Source organism: Ixodes scapularis, unplaced genomic scaffold (assembly GCF_016920785.2).
Source record: "Ixodes scapularis isolate PalLabHiFi unplaced genomic scaffold, ASM1692078v2 PGA_scaffold6__148_contigs__length_123643588, whole genome shotgun sequence".
In the NCBI taxonomy this organism is placed as follows: Eukaryota; Metazoa; Arthropoda; class Arachnida; order Ixodida; family Ixodidae; genus Ixodes; species Ixodes scapularis.
The window spans coordinates 122137105-122155864 of record NW_024609881.1 but is presented as its reverse complement, the minus strand read 5'-3'; the positions used below and the strand labels follow the sequence as shown (position 1 = coordinate 122155864).

Below are 18760 nucleotides of genomic sequence, written 5' to 3'. Positions count from 1 at the left end.
CGTCACCCTCAACATATCGGCTCAAAAAGCAGAAGTTTCGACCGTGCGCGCTTTCGCCGCCACAGCTTGGCATGCGAAAAGGCGCCGCAGGCTGCTGAACGCGCCTCACTGTCGAACGCCAGCTCCTCCGCTAGCGGCGCTGCGCGCGTTTTTCAAAGCGCCCCCTATAGTTCCCGCACGGAGTGTATAGACGCCACTTTTACAAGCAGTACCTCCATCCCCTTGAGGTCCGCCTCCAGTCGACAGGCCACCATTTCTTGGCGAGACGGCAGCTATGATAACTACAGTGCAGCAAGTTTTGAATCTCAGCGTCTAGATGGCACTTTACTGTGGCATCTCCAAAGAATCCAGTTTTGAAACGCAGCCTTTAAATGGCGCTTCACTGAGTGGCGGGCTCGAGGTGGAGAGGGGGTACCCGCCTCCACAGGAGTTCCACCACAGAGATGATCTAATAACCTTGCACCTAGGCGAGTGGAACACAACTCGTATGCAACTTGTAAAGCATTGCTTTATTACTTGTTTTGCGTAACACAGAGATCTTCCTTCCTTATATACAATTCTAAAAGGCAAAAACCACGATGAAAGACAGAGGCATTTGCACGGCGCCTCTTCGCCACGTAACCAGTGTGTTGAAGGTCTGCCCGCATTTCTGGCAAACACTGCAAGATGGCGCAGCATGCCTAGGGTAGAGGGAGACCTGCGAGAGGCGATCAAGGAGCCACACTTGTTCGCGCACACGTTCTCAAGGCCGCGCCAGAGTGCCATGCGACGCACGACCGCACCTGCATGAAACTAACTTTTGCCGCCTCGGCTGGCCATGTTCATACACCTCTCTCTTCTTCCACCGTGAGCAAAACTGTGGGTAAAACTAAAACAAGCGTATGTGTAACTTGAATCTTGCACTCTATCGTCAAGGCACACAGGGTGGCTTGCTGCACCGGTGCAGCGCGCAAGCGGAGGTACGAGAAAGCTCGCATGCTTGCTTTAATTGAAAAAAAAGAAAAGAAAAAAAGAAAGAGTCAATTTGAGACTCGGCTGAACTTAGAAAAGCGTCGCAAATCTATGTACAGGCGCGAGGACGTATCGACGACGCAACAGGTCCAGGAACGTTGATTGCAGGGAGCGTTTGATCGATCGGCACTGATCGATTGCAGTCCGCTCGCCTTGTTTCCGTGGTGCCAGGTTACCACGTGGTCCTTTCATTTTTTCACGAATCCTTTGGTGATCTGCGAGCAAATTGGAAAAAAAGAGATCCCCGTTACAAGAACAAAGTAAACTATATTTGCGGGCATTATTCTATATGAATACCCTCTCCTCTTAACCTCGCTAACCAGGTTATAAAATGCCTCGCAGCGTAATAGTATTGCAGTGTCACGCGATTAGCAAACTTTTAGAGCGCAGCTCTTAGGGGCCTGTTCCCGGCTTGAGCGGCGTCGGCGTCGCCGTCGGCGTCGGCGTAACCAAGGTCATCCCAAGGTCATCTCAAGGTCACGTGACCCCCTGAAGGTCACGTGACCCCTAAGGTCACGTGACCTTGGGGGTCACGTGGGGTCATCTTGGGATCACGTGACCCCCAAGGTCACGTGACCCCTTCCAAGGTCATCTCAAGGTCACGTGACCCCAAGATGACCCCACGTGACCCTTTGAAGGTCACGTGACCCCCAAGTCACGTGACCCCTCTGAGGTTACGTGACCCCTCTGAGGTCACGTGACCCCGAGGTCACGTGGTCTCCTCCCCAAGGTCCCGTGACCCCCGAGGTCACGTGGTCTCCTCCCCAAGGTCCCGTGACCCCCGAGGTCACGTGACCCCCACGTGACCTTGAGATGACCTTGGAAGGTCACGTGACCCCTCTGAGGTCACGTGACCTGGAGGGGTCACGTGACCTTGAGGTGACCCCCAGGTCACGCCTCCACGAAGTCACGTGACACCCCCCCCCCCCCCCCCCCCGAGGTCACGTGACCCCCCCGGAGCATATTAAAGAATGAGGGGAGGAGGAGAAGGGAGAGGGGTCTACCCTCCCCTCAGTAGCCTTCACTCCTCCTCCTCAAGAGCTGCGCTCCAATTCGGCGTTACAGGGATTTGTAAACGGCTTTCACTTTTTTAGATTGATTTCCTTCCTCTTGCAAAAAAAAACATATTTGGCTCTGTGTACTGTGCAGGTTTCGTTTAAAACTCGTACCACTGCCCAACTACAGAGTCAAGGCCAGCAACGTGTCAATGCCGGTCAAGAGGATCTTCGCCATTGTGACGTCCATTTTCAGCCTGGGGACAGAGTATGGGTCTGGACACCTACTCAGTGCCACAGGCTCAGCGAGAAGCTCCTCAAGCGCTACCTTGGCCCCTACAAGGTTTTTCGCCATCTGGGGGAATCGTACTACGAGGTGCTGCTCGACGGAACCCGACCATCATCCTGCCGACTGCCACTTCCCGAGGTTGTCCACGTCCTGTGCCTCGAGCCGTACTACGCTTGATGGGACTGTACACGTCTGGTGTTTAATGCGCCACAAAGCCTTTTAGAGCGCAGCTCTTAGGCGCTTGTTTCCAGCTTGAGCGGCGCCGGCGTCGCCGTTGGCGTAACCGCGAGGTCACGTGACCCCTCCGTCCCAGGGTCACATGACCCCCCCCCCCCCCAGAGGAGATTGAAGGATGAGGGGAGGAGGAGGAGAAGAAGGGGTATACCCACCCCTCAGTACCCTTCCCTCCTCCTCAAGAGCTGCGCTCTAATTCGGCGTTACAGGGAGTTGTAAATGGCTTTAACATTTTTCTTTTTTCTTTCTTATTTAGGGGAGAGTAATGCCGCATTCTTGGATACAAGCGGAGAGAGTAGCACAGTGGCCAGCGTGCCCAAATCTCGTGCGGCAGTGCCAGGTTCGCATCCCAGCCGCAAACCCTTCTTTTATTCTTTCGTTAGTTTCTGGAAGGATCCAGAAAGAATGCGCAAGTTCCTTTATTTTCCACTTGTGCAAGGCGCTATTCTAGCACTTTCTGGGTGGTACACAATGTACGCTATAAAAGAGCCTGCCCGTGGGTAAAACAGTGTGCCAGCACTCAATCCAGCCATCTTCAACAAAACAGTACAGTGATGTCTCATTAATATGGACACCTTCCATCCCCCAATAAAGTACCCATAATGCGAGTTATGTATAAACAAACCTATTTACCCTGTTTTCCCCCCAAAATGTTGCCTACATAGCATAATAGCTATACTGACGAGGCCCGTTCTAACGAGACACGACCCTACGTGAAAACTGACTCGAAAGGATGGCAAGATGGGGTCTAACATAAACAGCCTTTAGCTGACAAGCCCGGACTACAAGTTATGTGCGATTCGTTTCATGGGTGCCAGTTTCCGCCTCTAGATGGCGGAGCATGACTTCACTAATCATTAATCTAAAGTAAAAAACGAAGAAAACAAATCGCCCAGATGGCACAAGTCACCACCCTGTTTAAAGGGAACAGCTGCCATGCAAAGAAACACACCAAACTCAACACAAACGGCAAAAAGCAGGCGAAAAGCTGTACTTGCCACAGAGAGAGAACAATTTTGCTTTCTGACCGGGCAGACGTCACGACACAGTGGCCTGAAAGGAAGACGGAACATGGCAGACGATAACAGAAACAAACAGACGGACGACTTTCAAGTCAAAAGACAACAACATCACGAAACGACAAAGAGCAGTTGACAAAAAGTTTCAGGATACAATGGCAATGGTACGCCAGCAAACGGCACGTAGACGACACAAATTCAAGTTGATTACCTGCTTGCAGGTCATAATGACAATTCCTAGGTGCACCTTTTGGAATACCTAATGAGACCAGAGGCTATGACCAAGAACACATGGTCTGTGGAGTCTATTGGGACATTTCAAAAGCCGAGGTGGCTGAACATTGACCTTCAGGAAGGCCAATAATACTGGCTCCTCTTTTCTTCAACTGAGGGAATGGAACGAAGGAAAGAGGGCACAAAAGGAGAAGAACATGGCCGCATGTACCCTCCACTTGGGGGGGGGGGGGGGGTTTGAAACCAAACTCTCGCTCGTGAGAGGAGGGTGAAGGAAGGTGAGGAGAAAACGCTAAAGTGGAGAGGGTGATGTAAATGCAGTACCCTTGAAGCACGTGAAAGGGGTTCGTTATGGCTAAGCACCCCCCCCACAAGAAAAACAGAAAAGTTCCCGGATACACTACTACAAGTCATTGCAATCTGTGCAGAAACTAGGTAAATACAGATCTGAGCAGGGCCAATAAAAACTACATTAACCGTTCCAATGCACACATATGGCAAGGACACCAAAGCATAAAACCAGCTTCAATATGGCACAAGCACAAAGCCGGGAAGCACTGCAACGTATCACTTATATTCACATGTTCACACCCTTTACTACGCACGATTCTGTCACTGCATCCACACCACTACCATTTCTACCTTTAAGCCTTCTAGAACCAAACCAATTCTGAGAGTGAATCAACCCCCTACACTCCATGTGGCATCTCCACTACTACGCTAGCGAGCAATCAGAGGTGCGATGACGGCGGCCATTACAAATCTGAAAGTGCCCGCCTAAACGAGAAACCGTGCACACCACGGGAAGTGTTGTGGTATTTGTTTTGTTTTTTGCGAACCATAAATGTTACGGTTGCGCAGTGTTTCACTTTTCTGGGGCTATTCATAGTTTTGAAATTAGACGCGTGCACGTGATACGTACGAAATTGTTCTGGTGGTAGTGCCAATTGGAGTGCCAGCTCTACCGATTCAGACTTTTGACGCTCCTCAGAATTGGACTCTGAGAATGAGAGCTTACCGTTTGATGGAGAAGCCCCGTAAAACACCTCCGATTCGGAATCTGACACCGCCAAAATGTAGCGGAAGTGGGCGCGCCAAAATAAGACCGAACGGAAGAAAAGTGACAATTTTTTGCCTTCAATATTCCCATTTGATGCTTCTAAACCTGAACAGGTTGTAAGCACTCTACGTGTTCCCGCTAGATAATTAAATTTAAAAAAAATGACGCATTGACCCTTTCTTTATATACAATCCCTTTGAAAGCAAAACCCGACCACAGGAAGACATTTTAGGGGGGAAAAAACATGACCGTCACAGGTGTAAGCACTGCACGAAACCCGCGTTCTTGCTGAAGCCGTCCCCCAGACGATACCGACCTGTTCGTAAAAGGACCAGGCCATCGCAGTCACCAGAGTCCTCCGCAGCATCCTCGGAACGAGTCCGCGGAAGTAACCCACAACGCCCTCTTCCTGCGGGCAGAACGACCACAATGCATCAGGAACCACAAATCACCAGCGGCAATGATGAACGTCTCGCGACACATGTTGTACGCCATTGCACAGCGTGAAATGTGAGCGATTTGTCTCCATTTACTTCACAGAAGAAAAAACGCGTGAAACATTTTGGCGGCTAAAACCCGTATACTGGATCGCACTATGCTGCTTCCCTGCGGCGCGTGTGTGCCATGGGGTGAAGCCCTATGCCCAGGCTACCGAGTGCACAGCCAGCAAATACAGGAAGGTTTGAGCTTCCCGGTTCCGTCACTGTACGCCCAATTCACGAATGCGGAGTTTCACTCGGGCGAGCTTACTCAAGCTTGAGAACCAATCGATCTTAGCAGCACTCCATTGGAGTCGCAATAAAAAAAGAATTTAAGGCACTCTTTCGCTTTACTGTTTAAACATCCTGTACGCAAAATGCATTCACGATATACCGAGTGTTTTGGCGAAGACTTTCGAAAACTCCTACCAATAGAGTGGATGAGAAAAAAAAATTCTTTTCGGAAACAGACTGCAAGCCACGGCAGATGTCGCGGAATGCAAAAACAGATACCATTTAGCTAGGTAACTAACCAAAATTTACCGATTAACTTTCTAATTAGTTAAATAAACATGGTTCCAATTAGAAACTTGCTGAGCATCACCGAAATCCCCCAAGTCAGTCAATATTAGGAAGGACTTAAAGCATGTGTGAAGCGTGGAAGTGCGTCTGTTTCCGCTCGTGGAGCAGGCATGAGGCTGGTGATCCAAAAAAGCGGATGACATTCTTATGATTCGCGTTTTCGCATCGCAAGCCTTGCACCTGCTGCACGAGAGAAAATTGAACGCACTCCCGCGCTTCACGTATGCTTTAAGTCTTCTTAAAATTTTACTGATTCAGGCGTTTTCGACGACACTCAGCAAGTTTCTAATTGGAACCACATGCTTATTTTCACTAAATAAAAAGCTATTTCGTATATTTCAGATAGTTAATTAGATAATTAGTACGTTTTCCACAATTCTCAATGTCCACCATGGATGGCAGTTCGAAACATTCGTGCTTGAGAAAAGCCATTTTATTTCTTTTGTTCTAACATTATTTTTTTTTCTTTCTTTCACTACGATGCAATTTGTTATGACGCCGTTTGTTGAAACCGCACGAGGTGAGCGTTGACGCGTCTTGACGTGACGCACAGTTCGCCGAGAAAGAGCGGAGAGGGAAAGGCGGTGGCGACAATACGACCATACAAATTACACATTCGCTTTCGCAAAAATGCACTCCGCATTAAAATGGGGGTCGAAACCTACTGACGACAGCACGCCTATGTTTCTACCAACTACCGACACAGTTCTGACGGCCTCAAAAGAATGGGTTGTCGTGGCAAAGCTTCAGGCACAAAAACCCTGCCAAGGCTGAGAGAAACCTCTAAGTCGATAGTCATAGTGTCTACTCGTGCTCGCTTTGTTGATTTACAACGTACCCGTCTAAAAGAATCTATCCCAAGTCATTGGCCATAAATACTGGTCACTCCACTGTATGTATCGCTATTCGTATGGTAACAATAAAGAAAGGAAGAAACCAACGACACGAGGCGACTGGCGCACGCGCTCACCTTTCCGATGAGCAAGATGGTGCTGGTAATGCTGGTGAACTTGGTCGGGCAGAGCTGCATCTGCGTCTTGATCACGTCCGCCGGCTGGGTCACTCCCGACGCCAGCAGTCCCGCCGCCAGCCCGCACGCAAAGTTGGTGGCCACCACGCTCGAGCTCTCCTTCCACCCTACGGGGGAAGGAGGGGGAGACAAACCAGACGTGTGGATTCGCGCCCGAAGGTCCGCGTGCGGATGTTTGTCGGCGTCGCATGACCTGCCACCCTCTTCCGCTTGGTACCTGGTTTCACCTAGCTCCATGCGTGTTCGAGGGCCTCTGCGGGTCACCATTTTCCCATTTAAGATTTCAAAAAATAAACTGCTTATAATTCCCGAATGATGTAACGATTAGTTCTGAAAGTTTGGCATCAGGTTCTGACAAAAGCTGGCGCTACATTCGGGCGAAGAAAGACAGTTGGCAATGCATTGTATACTTCTGCAACAAAAAAAAAACGCTGCAAATTTTTTGGGGAGGACACCCTGTACTTCGTCGACCCCCGCACGTGTGCTCGTCGTACACCGAGCAATTCCACCAAAATGCGTCCCTTCGCACGCGAGGGTGGAGGTACGAAAAGATACGCAAGTTCTCGTTACACCTTCGAACGACCTGAATCGTTCGTGAAACTCAGACCGCCAAACTCGTGCACCTATAAAGACCGTAAATCAAGAACCCGAATTATACGTTGCAGACTTTATTAACATGCGTGGTGAGAATAGACCCTTTTCGTCACCTCAGTGTATCGCATCTGTGCCAAACTGTAATCACGGCTCTCTTGAGGCTAATGAAGGAAAAAGTCGAAGATACTGCTGAGCGGATGATACGTACGAGGCCTGTACGTTCGAGACGACGGCACGACGTGACGCAGAAATTAAGATACAATGGATGCATAAGCCTTTACCTCAAAGTGTGGTCCAATCAATCTCGCGGCACAAGTTTGGCTCTAAAGACTTTTGATGGCAGATATCTAATTGAGGCACTTACGGGTCAGTGCTTTGTACTGTTCGGTTCTTATGTTCACACAATCGAAGCTGAAACAAATCAGGAAAGAATTGCGAGGTGATGGAAGAACCAATTCTCATCTGCCGTAGATGTGCAAAAGTGACGCCGCACGACGAGCTACAGTTTCACGAATGTCATTAGTCTGTCGAAAGTAAAATTATTCATTGAGTCACCAGATGGCACCGAATTTCGAAAAAGGTTTATTCGAATGTTGGCCCATCCACTTCAGTAAGTTTAACTAGCGAGTGCAACCTCGACTCGGCGGCGGTGCAACGAAGAAACCGTCGAACTCGGTCGACGGGGAAAATGCCCGCGGAAAGGGCTCCGAGTACCCACTCACTTTGTGGAACGAAGCGCTTTGCCTGGAGGTAGAAGACGAGGTAGATACCGGAAAAGGGCGCGTCTCGCACCAGCGTCGGAACCAGTCCGCTGTAAAGTCCTGCACGGTCCGCAAGAGAAACGGTCAAGCACCCGAAACCGCTCCGGGGTTCCGCAACCTCACGTCTCTTCGTGTACGAGCAACCGCGTAGAACAGAGAGATGTTTCATGGGTCGAGCTTCGTACAAAATGGTTAAAAAGTGCAACAGGACAACGGGCAAAAAGGAAGCACCGAAACAAACTTTGTTGTTTGTTTCAGCGCGAAACCAGCCAGCATGCGTGATTTTACAGCGTTTGTGTTACGGGACGACGTCCGTAAAATAACGGACGCGGTCGCCCGGGAAATTGTAGAATAATTTGCGTAAATTATTGAAAATAGGGATGGGTACTTCTACGCCATCTCGGTATAGAACGAAGCATGATCCGACCCTGTTGCGTGTTATTGCAGAAAAAATTGTTACGAGAGGGCTCATGAGACTTTCGTACCTCTGACCCCCTCCTTCCTGTAGATGTCTCTGGTTGCCTCGCTCATTGTCCGGTAGTGATACACTTGACTCTGAAACAAAGACACCCTCTTGGCAAACCCCCACCAGCAGAGAGCAAATAAGTTTGTACAAGCCCTATAGCAGATACCAGCTATTGTCGTTACACTAGGCCTGGGAAATTGATCGATTAACCTTCCGATCAACCAATTAATGCATTAAATTAGATACAAAAATTTGATCCGTTTTTTCGGTTGAGTTTAAAAACTTTTTGTAGAAAGAAAAATTAATTTTCATTTTAGGAGGCAGCAGTATTGTCTTCCACCTTAGCATTCCATACAACTGTATAACGATGTCAAATATTTCATATTTAAAATCATGTACCCATGTAATTCTTTTTTTTTTTTCATTATTTCGTGGGCAGTGCAGTGTCAAGTTTTAAACAAGGCTGTACGTTCTGCCATTAATGACAGTGAAAAAATAGTCCGAAAATGAAAGCCGTTTACAGCTCCCTGTAATGCCGAATTAGAGTGCAGCTCTTGAGGAGGAAGAGGGGAGGGTACAGAGGGGATGGTGTGCCCCTCCTCCTCATCCATATTCTCTCCTCCCTCCTCATCTACTGGGGAAAAGGGAGGAGGAGGTAATGGGTATTGAGGAGAGGGTATACCCCTCCTCCCTCCTCATCCTCCCTGCTACACCGCCTCCCCTCCCCTCCCTCATCCTTCAACCTCCTCCTCCTCCTCCTCCTCCTCCTCCTCCTCCTCCTCCTCCTCCTCCTCCTCCTCCTCCTCCTCCTCCTCGCATGTTGCATTATGGGACATTTCCCATAATGCACCGCGCGGTTACGCCAACGGCAACGCCGATGCAGCTCAAGTCGGAAACAAGCGCCTAAGAGCTGCTCTTTAAAAAAAATGTAGTTTTGAAACTTTTTTTTTTTTTTTTTTTATCTATTATACTTGGAAGTCAACAGAATTGATGGATTAATCATTTGATTAAAGGGTAGCGACGAGTTGGGATTAAATTTTTATCAACGCCCAGCCCAACTAACCCCAGTTGGGCTGGGCGTTGATTGGTTCCTTCGAAAATCACAAAAGCAAGAGTTCTCGCACTGTGCTGTACCAAGCAGCAGACGAGTGCAGACGTCAATGTTGTCGATAAGGCATGGACACTCCACGCCACTTCCCGACGTCGAGAAACGCTTCCGCAAAACGGTCAGTGACAATAGCTCCAAGAGGCCTCACGCCTGGAGTTGAACGACCGGGAAGCTGGCTGATGTTTACAACCAGAAGCGGAAGCACGTGTTGGCGCTAATCTTTCGAGGGCGAGTTTAAGGCTACGCCTGCAGGACAAATGCACGAGCACGCCCATCAGACCACCCAATCACCCGCGGCGTCGCCCGATAACGGTCCGACCAAACCGTTCAGAGGGTCCACGTGGTTGCGGACGCCGTTGTCGTTTGCAAGCACGGAAAAAGTATCACAATGCGGGTCCGATTTTAGTCCCGGCGAGAGCGAGGTTCGATTTGTTTCTCGCGGAGCGAACGGAGATAGCGTCTGTAAACAGTTTGTTTGCTAATGCGAGCAAAGAGTGCAATTCGTATCCTATGAAGCAACGTCCACAGATGGAAATTAAACAAGATACTTCTGCATGTCGTCTGCTAACAAGCTGGGAAAAAAGTTGATTGTTTGCCACGAACTGAGTGCCACGGCAAAGTGACGTCGGATGCAAGCTGAAATTGCGATTGTACGCAGTTATTTTACGTTGAAAGTCATTGACAACCCGCGCTTTGTTTGCAAATCTCAAGTTCTTCTGCTGCCGTACACAAGCTTTAACCGGTGAAGGAAGGACAAGCAGATCAGAGGATACAAGACCTGTCTCGCCATGTGTGCGTTCATGAGACATTCTCACCAAAAGACTGCTGAATTGTGAGCTCAAGAATCGGTGATAAATGTATCATTAGTTGATTCAGCGCAAGCTTTAGCGCCACGTCCAATCAGCAGCCGAGAATGCCCTCGCTCTCGCCTTGACCGAAATCAGACCCCAGACGCAATCCCCGCGAACAAATTAATAGGACGCGCACGATTTAGGCAAACTTTGTTACATCCACGTGTCTGATGCAGACATTGGCTACCGAGCAGCCCTTTTTTTTTTTCTTCGTTGTCATGCTTAGAAGCATTTTAGCGTGACGGCACACGAAATACTCGATGCTAAACCCCAACAAATGTCTATGCAGCAAATAATCATGCAATCTGATGCGTGATTATTTGTGCTACAGTCGGGAGAAAATTTGGCCAGTACAGTACAATCGCCTCCGTGGGTGTTCTCAATGCACATACAGTCAAACCTCAATACAACGAAGTCGGTAAAATTCCGAATTTGCTTCGTTACATTGAAATTTCGCTACATAGAAATTCGGGGCTAAAGTTAAAGAAAGTTTCCACAAATGTTTCTCGGGTGCACAAAACTCACCGAGGACTCCTTTATTTCGGTTGAACGTAGTCCGTCACCTTTATCTGGGCCACTATTGGCATTATTATTGGCATCATGCGACATTCGCATAGCCAGACGGCCTGCATCGCGTCTTCGTCTTGCTGTGTGCTCGCGAACCGCCTCAAGACATCGATTGCATCCACCACTTCACAGTTACTCGGCACATCGCAGGCATCTTGCTCATCAGGCTCGATGTTCCCACGAACATTGCTAGCTATCGCCACGTTGGTCATTTCCTCCGTTGCAGTGACAGCAGCGTCGGTTTACAGAAAGTTGTCGAAGTCAACGTTGTCGGGGGCGGCTCCATCGCCTTCAAAGCTCCATCCCCCAGGACAACGAGAAACGCACGGTTTTTAGTTAGGCCTCGAAATGAACTACGCAGCGCGAACGAAGCCAACGGACGAAACAGCGGCAGCTCTAGTGTCTTCTAGTGGCCGTCCTGTACACCACACGCGCCAGATTCGCCCCGTTTCACCTTTTGCGCTTTACCGGGGCCCGTTTCAGCGCATGTGCTTCCCAAAATCTCCTTTGGGACCCAAACGTTTGTGACGAATTGTCCATGAAACTTCGTTACATCGAAAGTTCGGTGAACGGGACTTCGTTACATAGAGGTCAAAAATACATCGAGTGCATACACTTGCGGTTAGAAAAAGTTATGTACTTCGTTACATCCGGGGGTTTCGTTACATAGAAGTTTGTTACATCGAGGTTTGACTGTATACGTATTCGTGATTAAACCAGTTCCTAATCTAGTGCTCTGGTAAGAAGCAAGAGAGCCATGGCGTTCAAATGTCGTCTACTATACTCCGTTTCACGATAACTTGGCGAACTGTGGAGACTAGGGCCCCACGACCCAGAGAGCGTCGGAGCAAGGCACATGACCCGACGTCAAGGGAGCATTTGTGTCACTACACCAAATGCGAAGCCCGGAGGAACCGGCTGTCGTCCGCTAGCCAAGAGTCGTCTGCTCCGAAACCAACCAACTTTGGATGAACGTCCACCGCAGCAACATTTCCATCCGCTAAAGTAGCGACCACTTCAGGAACAGTTCATGAGACAACCATATGCAAAATTTAGCCACGAATCTGTGACGTCTGCTAATGACAGGGCACAGTGCGATGTTTTGAGCAGAAACAGTTGATTACACGGCTGCAGTTGCCGGCGTTTGCCAACGGCCACAACTCTACAAGGCAAAAAAAATCAAGCGGATACGGATATGGCGTCACTTTCTTGGTTTAAATACAATTGAAACTCATGAATTTGTGATAATCTATTATTTATTCTTCATATCTTCTCGTTGTAGAAGGAATCAAGCGAGTTCAATTGCCGTTAAAAGAAAAAGAAGCCTAGAACTACTTTTTGTCGCAGAAGGTTTTGTTGCTGTGGCGGTAACGAGGCCCTGGTGGCCTCGACCGTGGAGTGTTATCACGTGCCTGGCTCCGGCGCGTTATTGGGTCGCGGGGGCCGCAGCCTCCACAGTTCGAAAAAGTTATTGTTAAATGGAATATAAACATCCGCAGGAGAAACGTCAAGTCAGCAACAACAGCCAATTTAGACAAACATTCCCTTACCGTTGTTTTAGCATACATTTCTTCGAACAATGTCGACACGAAAAACAACCCCAACATTAGAATTACAAGTACTTTCGACGTGTTACCATCAAAGCAATGACAAATTCCTTTTTGCCTCTTCACAAAGAAATGCAACATTTTCTTTTTTGCAAACAGCATTTTACTTTTAGTTGCTAATCGACAAAATACTGCGGAGGAACATTGCAACATTAAACTGTCGAGTATTTTTTCTAGTCGTCCCCGCATTCAAAAACAAAGCTGGAAGCGCTCTGGGCAGCAAAGAGGCAATCCTGTGGTACTCCGCAAACAGGTTAAATTGGGAAAGCAAGGAGATAGGTCGGACATCTTATCTGAAAACGAGGCAAACACTCGTCCCATCTACTGAGGTGTGTAGGTACGGGGCGTAATGGTGTTCGCTCTACAAGCTACGATTTCATGAAATTCGGTTTAACCATAGAGTAAGTTTAAGGCACAACTTTTCTTCTTCCTTTTTAAGTGTGCATTGCATGTCACAATGAATGTGCAGTGAAATATAAAAATTTCATTGCCACAACTTTTAGTACCCCTAAGTAATCTCTAGATTCAAATTGACTGTCTGAAAAGTCACATGTTCCTAAAAGCGGTAGTGTTACAAACAGACTCTAGGCTACAGCAAACATACATGCGTGACTCAGCAGTTCCATTGCCACAATTATAAACTTAGTTCCCGATTTATTATAGCCTGTAGATCAAGTAATTAAGTGAACCAATTGGTCAATTGATTAACCAGACCAGTTGCACGGTTGACTGAGTTTATTATCATTCGCTACTATATATTCATGATCCAAGGAATGTATCAAATCAATCAGTTACTTATCTATGAAATCAATCATCTGGACAATGTTCATGCCTAAAAAACGTTTTAGCTGGATACACGTTAAATGATCTGCTGGGATGAGTCTGTTGTTGATTAATAATTATTAATGATTGCATTTGTGATGTAAACAATACACCTAATCAATCAGTCCCTCTAATCAGTAAAATCAATCATTTTGACCATGTTTGCCTTTATCAAAGCTATTGGTTAGATTAGATGTCAAATCATCAGCTTGGTTGACTCACTTAATTATTAAAAATTACTAAGCAATATATTCATGATCCAAGCAATCTACCCAATCATTACGTACCCGCCAAGTTCAGAGAAATCAAATCCAAAAATATTTCTAAGGTTTTCTTTTTTATAAATATTGACAACAAATTTTCCTGAAGACAACTCCATTACACTTATATTCCACTGTTTATGCTAGCGAGATGTAGCTAGGCCTCCCTATCATTGCAGCCGTCTGATTGCGACGGCAAAACCTGTGCAGGGGGGTAATTTGCGCTTTCCGGGAGATATTTCTTTGTACAATCGTACAAAGTGGCCAAAATTCGGGAGTCACCCGGGTTAGACGGGAGACTTGATTCAATCGCTCTGATCGGTAAAATCAATCCTCTTGACAACGTTCGTCCTCGAAAAAGGAATTAGCTGGACGGACGTCCTACCACACTGCCAGCAACTGACGTTGTTCGCTTGTCCGGCGCTTGTCTGGCGTTCCGCGTTCCCCCCTTGGCCCCACATCAGCTCGCTCAGATAACGGGTTGGAGCGAAGATAACGAGGAACTCCTCCGGCGTGCGGCCAACGCGGTACGCAGCTCTTGTCACTATCCGACCAGACGTCGCTATCTCGGCAGGAATTTCGCCGAGTCATCGTGTACACTGGCGTGGCTGTTAGCCGTCAACAGTAAAGAGCAATGCGTGGATTAAGGCTGCCTCGCAGCTGCTAAAGAAAATCCCAACTGCAAAGCTGTCTCACCAGAGATAATTGAGGAAAAGTCATAAAAGACTATCCAACACGAGTACTTCAAAGGGTTTTCAAGACACAAACATATCGTAATATGAGAGTTTCCAATAAAGGTTGCCAATTAAAAGACTCCCCAGTAAAGGCTTCCTAGCAAATGAATCTCCAATAAAGCAGCCACTGCAGCCGTGTGCACATATTAAAAACTCCAGTTTAGCTGTAATAGTGCTCTGGCTCAATTTCCCCGCACAATGTGAACTAGTGTTGGCACACCTCAAAAGCTGACTGATCTCTCGCAGTCCAAAAAACCTATACTATTTTGGTTTGCTACAGCATATCCAAGAAAAGGGCAGTTCACGTAAAAGACATTATTTCCTATTTTCCCTTTCATTATCTCACGAATGAAGAAGTATGCCTAGAAGACACTATCCAAACCTCCAAGAAAAACTACCCAGTGTACCATCTAACGGAAGGTGTTTAAATAAAAGTATCATTGTGTTCATCCACAATACTATTGAGGCGTGCCCCAAAGTAAAATCGCCGAAACAGCATGGCAGCCATTAAATAGCCCCAGCAACGTCTGAAGCAATAACTTCAAGCACAACAGATTTTTTGTGACGCAGCAAATTTCTGCCGCAAACAGCCTTCAATGGAAAGGCTCTGAAAAAGCTTTCAGCACCAAAATTTGAAAAGCACCTAACATCACAAAGACACGAGAACTTTCCAGGAGCTATTGCCGCTAAAAATTAAAACACCAAAGGTTTTGATTGAAGAGAGCAGCCATGATTTTGCTAAAGATGGCAGTTCAACATTTACATAAAACTTTCCTCGCAAGATCCAGAAGGATTTTAATGACAAGCTCTATAGCACTAGACACCTCGGTTACAGGAACTAGATTTGGATACCTTCCAATCACCATGACTCACTTCAAACCTCGTTTTGATGACGGTGACAGGCAGCAAGGCAACGCCTGCGATGGTTCGGGCGCCGATACCCAAGAGCATCGCCTCACCAGAGCTGGGACTGTCCAGGCTGTGGGGAAGGTGTTATAAAGGGTGTTACATCACAAATGTTCCCTAAAAAAAGGTTATATTAAAAGGTGTTACATTAAATGATGTCATATTATTGCTGTGCCACTTAAAATGTGGTACATTAAAAAATGTGTTACATTAAGTGTTTATTCTTACAGCCTTCACACCAATACGCCGATGGCATTTCCTATAATGACCTTCTATAGTGCATAGCACTTTGTTACTTATATAGCGAACTTCACTCTTCACTTTTAACTCTGAATGTTACGGCACTGGAGTGGCTTCGATAGCTCGTAGCATCCTATGCAATCCATTGTGAGGTCTCACGAATCACGTCTCTGCAATGATAACAGACTACTACAACATTAGAAAGTATAACATTGAAATTGGGTCCTTCGTAACTCAAGGGACACTGTCTCCAACGAAATAGAAGGATATTTCCAGGCACTTACTGAAAGCTAGTCTTCAAGAAGTGAAATGTACAGAAGTAGAGTCCGACCCCCGGGACGCAGCGAACTATTGACTGCGTGTCGGGAAAACAAAAACAAATTAATTGTCATAATCCAGTATCTTAACCTTTCCACTGCTCAATCAAACTCAGCACCTATCAAAGGCTGGTATACCCTAACAATTCAGCATCCAACACATACTAAGCATGGGCTGAAATAGTGGCGCAGGTCAATGACAATAGTGAATCCTTACTTACAGGCACCGTACCCTTCCAGAGTCCAAAGACCTTTTCGTTCTTGACAACGAGAGCAACATGCCTCAACATGCCTGCTCTGCCGGTCTGCCTGCAGAGTCATCGAGATACTACGGTTCAGACAGACAACAAAGAACAGACGGGACGTCATCGGAAGCCCGCAACTCATGCAAGCGCACCCATCGGTCTGTGGCTGCTGAAGCCTCGTCTTCAGCAGGTCCAATGGTTGGAAAAGCAAAGTCGAGCACGTCCCACTCAGCGATCCAGCCAGGAATGACTTCACGAGAGGTGACTGCAAGAAAAGCAAGGTACTTGCATAAAGGCCATGGCTGAGAGGTTATAGTCTAGAAGTCATGGCCTAAAGAAAACCTTGATGGTCGTCAGCCCGATTATCTGATTAGATTGATTGGCAGTGTGTAAAAGAATATCCCAGCACACTATCATCTTAACTGTTCTGTCTTGATGGGTACCATTCAGTTGGTCGATTGACGTTTTAGCGAACGCCAACTTTTCATTGAAAGATACTTTACATAGAGAACGGTCGGTTTACGGGGGGGAGCCTGGTGGGTTAACATTTTTGTAATGAGCCGCCACAGACTGTCAAGTGGTGTGAACGTAGAGTGGGGGGGGGGGGGGGTTAACACGTGTCCCAGTTATCGACTAAAACGTCATTCACTCATGTGATATGGACCCTGTCTTGTCTACTATGGGTTTCTTAGTCTCAGGCTTGATGCTTTGTAGCAGACAATAACTGTCACTACATATTACCACTGACATTCAACATGGTTAGTTTGTCACAGTTAACCAAGCCAGCTAGCTGTCTTCCAGCTGTCCTGGTGGGCTCATGCAACTGAATAACTTATTATGGGGACAGCACCGGTACAAATGTTGGCACTGAAAGTCTGAGCAAACAGCAAAACTAACACACAACAAAGTGGCTCGCTTAATTCACTTAATCGCTTCATGATCACAATTATGAGCTGATTAACCGACAGGAAGGTAATTATGTTAGCGGACGTTGACAGCCGCAGTAGACGTGGTGAGAGGAATCTTCAAAACGTGCGATCAGCGGGGAATATATGGATGAACGAGCGTTGTTAAATGAACACGACGGGGTGATTAACCCAAACCACGCCAGGTTAAGGCAGCGCGATAAAGGTGGCGGTATTGGTTTGTTGATAAGAAAGGTTTCTCACACTGACGATGAGATCTGCCATGGTGTTGCGGCCGCTGTGATCGCCGGTGTCGGACTGGCTCATGGAGCCCGCCACAGCGTTTTTTTCAAGGGGAGATAGCTTATCACCACGAAATCGCCATCGTCTCGTTCCGCTCGCCCATTCGCCCTGGCCAGCAGACACGCCAGATAAAGTGCACTCGACGTCACTTTAGCAGTAGCAGACGACGGTCGTCTGCGAACAACCCGTCGGCGATTGTTCGCGGGGAAGGCACGAACGGCACCGCAACGGTCACAAAACACGAAATCCCCGGTTGTTTTTCATTGGAATGGAACCGGAACGTACTGTACTACGCGCCTAACACCAGCGAAGCGCGGAGGGTCAGCGAAGCCAGCAAATTCTGCTGTCATACTAGCAGTTTAATTTTTTCTACCAACCCCCGTAACCCTCCCAGGGTCACAACTGGTTGTAATCACATGTCATTTCGTGGCAAGCTGACAGGTAGTCAACAAACGTCACGAAGCTTATTCTGCCCTAAAGGAGTTACCCGCATTTTAAACTTGGATCACAGAACGAACATACGAACACGGATAGATGCGTTCGTTTTAACCTTTTAACGTTGGTTCGTTCGTTCCAAAGAGATTGGTTCGTTCGCATTTCGTCCGTCCGTTCATTTGTAGCTTCTGCTCCGCATAACGTTTTATTTATTTATTTATTTATTTATTTTTAGAGAAGGCTCCGCGCTCCGCCCGCTCCGACGGATAGTTTCGCGTAATCAAGGCGAAACAACTGCACCAGCAAAACTTTGTAGTTTCTTTTCATTCCCATGCTCTTGTACGTCAAGGAAAAACAACTCTCCGATATGATATACGAGAAAAGTCACAAAATAAAAACGAGCAAAGATAAGATTTGTGACGTCATAGTGACGTTAATGATCACGTGAGGGCTTTTCTCGTTGTCGAGGCCGTGGCTGCCGCGCTTCTTGTGCGTACTTTTGAAAATCTTGCCGGCCGTCTGTAACTGGAGGCTGGTGGTCTGCTCGGGGTATACGCTTTATCTTTCTGACACACATTTGCTTTGTCGTCTGCTACGCACATCTGACCAACGCTACTTAAGTCTGACTGAGGATGAAGAGAAGAAAAAAAAATTAAAGTGCTGCTCTATTTCTCATCTGCATCGTGTGACAATGTCGCCAAGACTC

At 47.3% G+C, this 18760-nt stretch overlaps 1 protein-coding gene across 1 annotated transcript; it reads right to left on the bottom strand.

Annotated features, from left to right (window-relative positions):
- Nucleotides 1-490: 490 nt before the first annotated feature.
- Nucleotides 491-17953, bottom strand: LOC8023130 (mitochondrial glycine transporter B). Its single transcript, XM_029988561.4, is given in 12 exon segments — nucleotides 491-1113; nucleotides 1116-1208; nucleotides 1211-1226; nucleotides 5159-5251; nucleotides 6874-7040; nucleotides 8250-8348; nucleotides 8774-8843; nucleotides 15577-15682; nucleotides 16134-16204; nucleotides 16388-16475; nucleotides 16564-16676; nucleotides 17581-17953. Coding segments are annotated over 12 exon segments (1032 nt in total). The 5' UTR covers nucleotides 17644-17953; the 3' UTR covers nucleotides 491-1060.
- Between the last annotated feature and the right edge of the window lie 807 nt (nucleotides 17954-18760).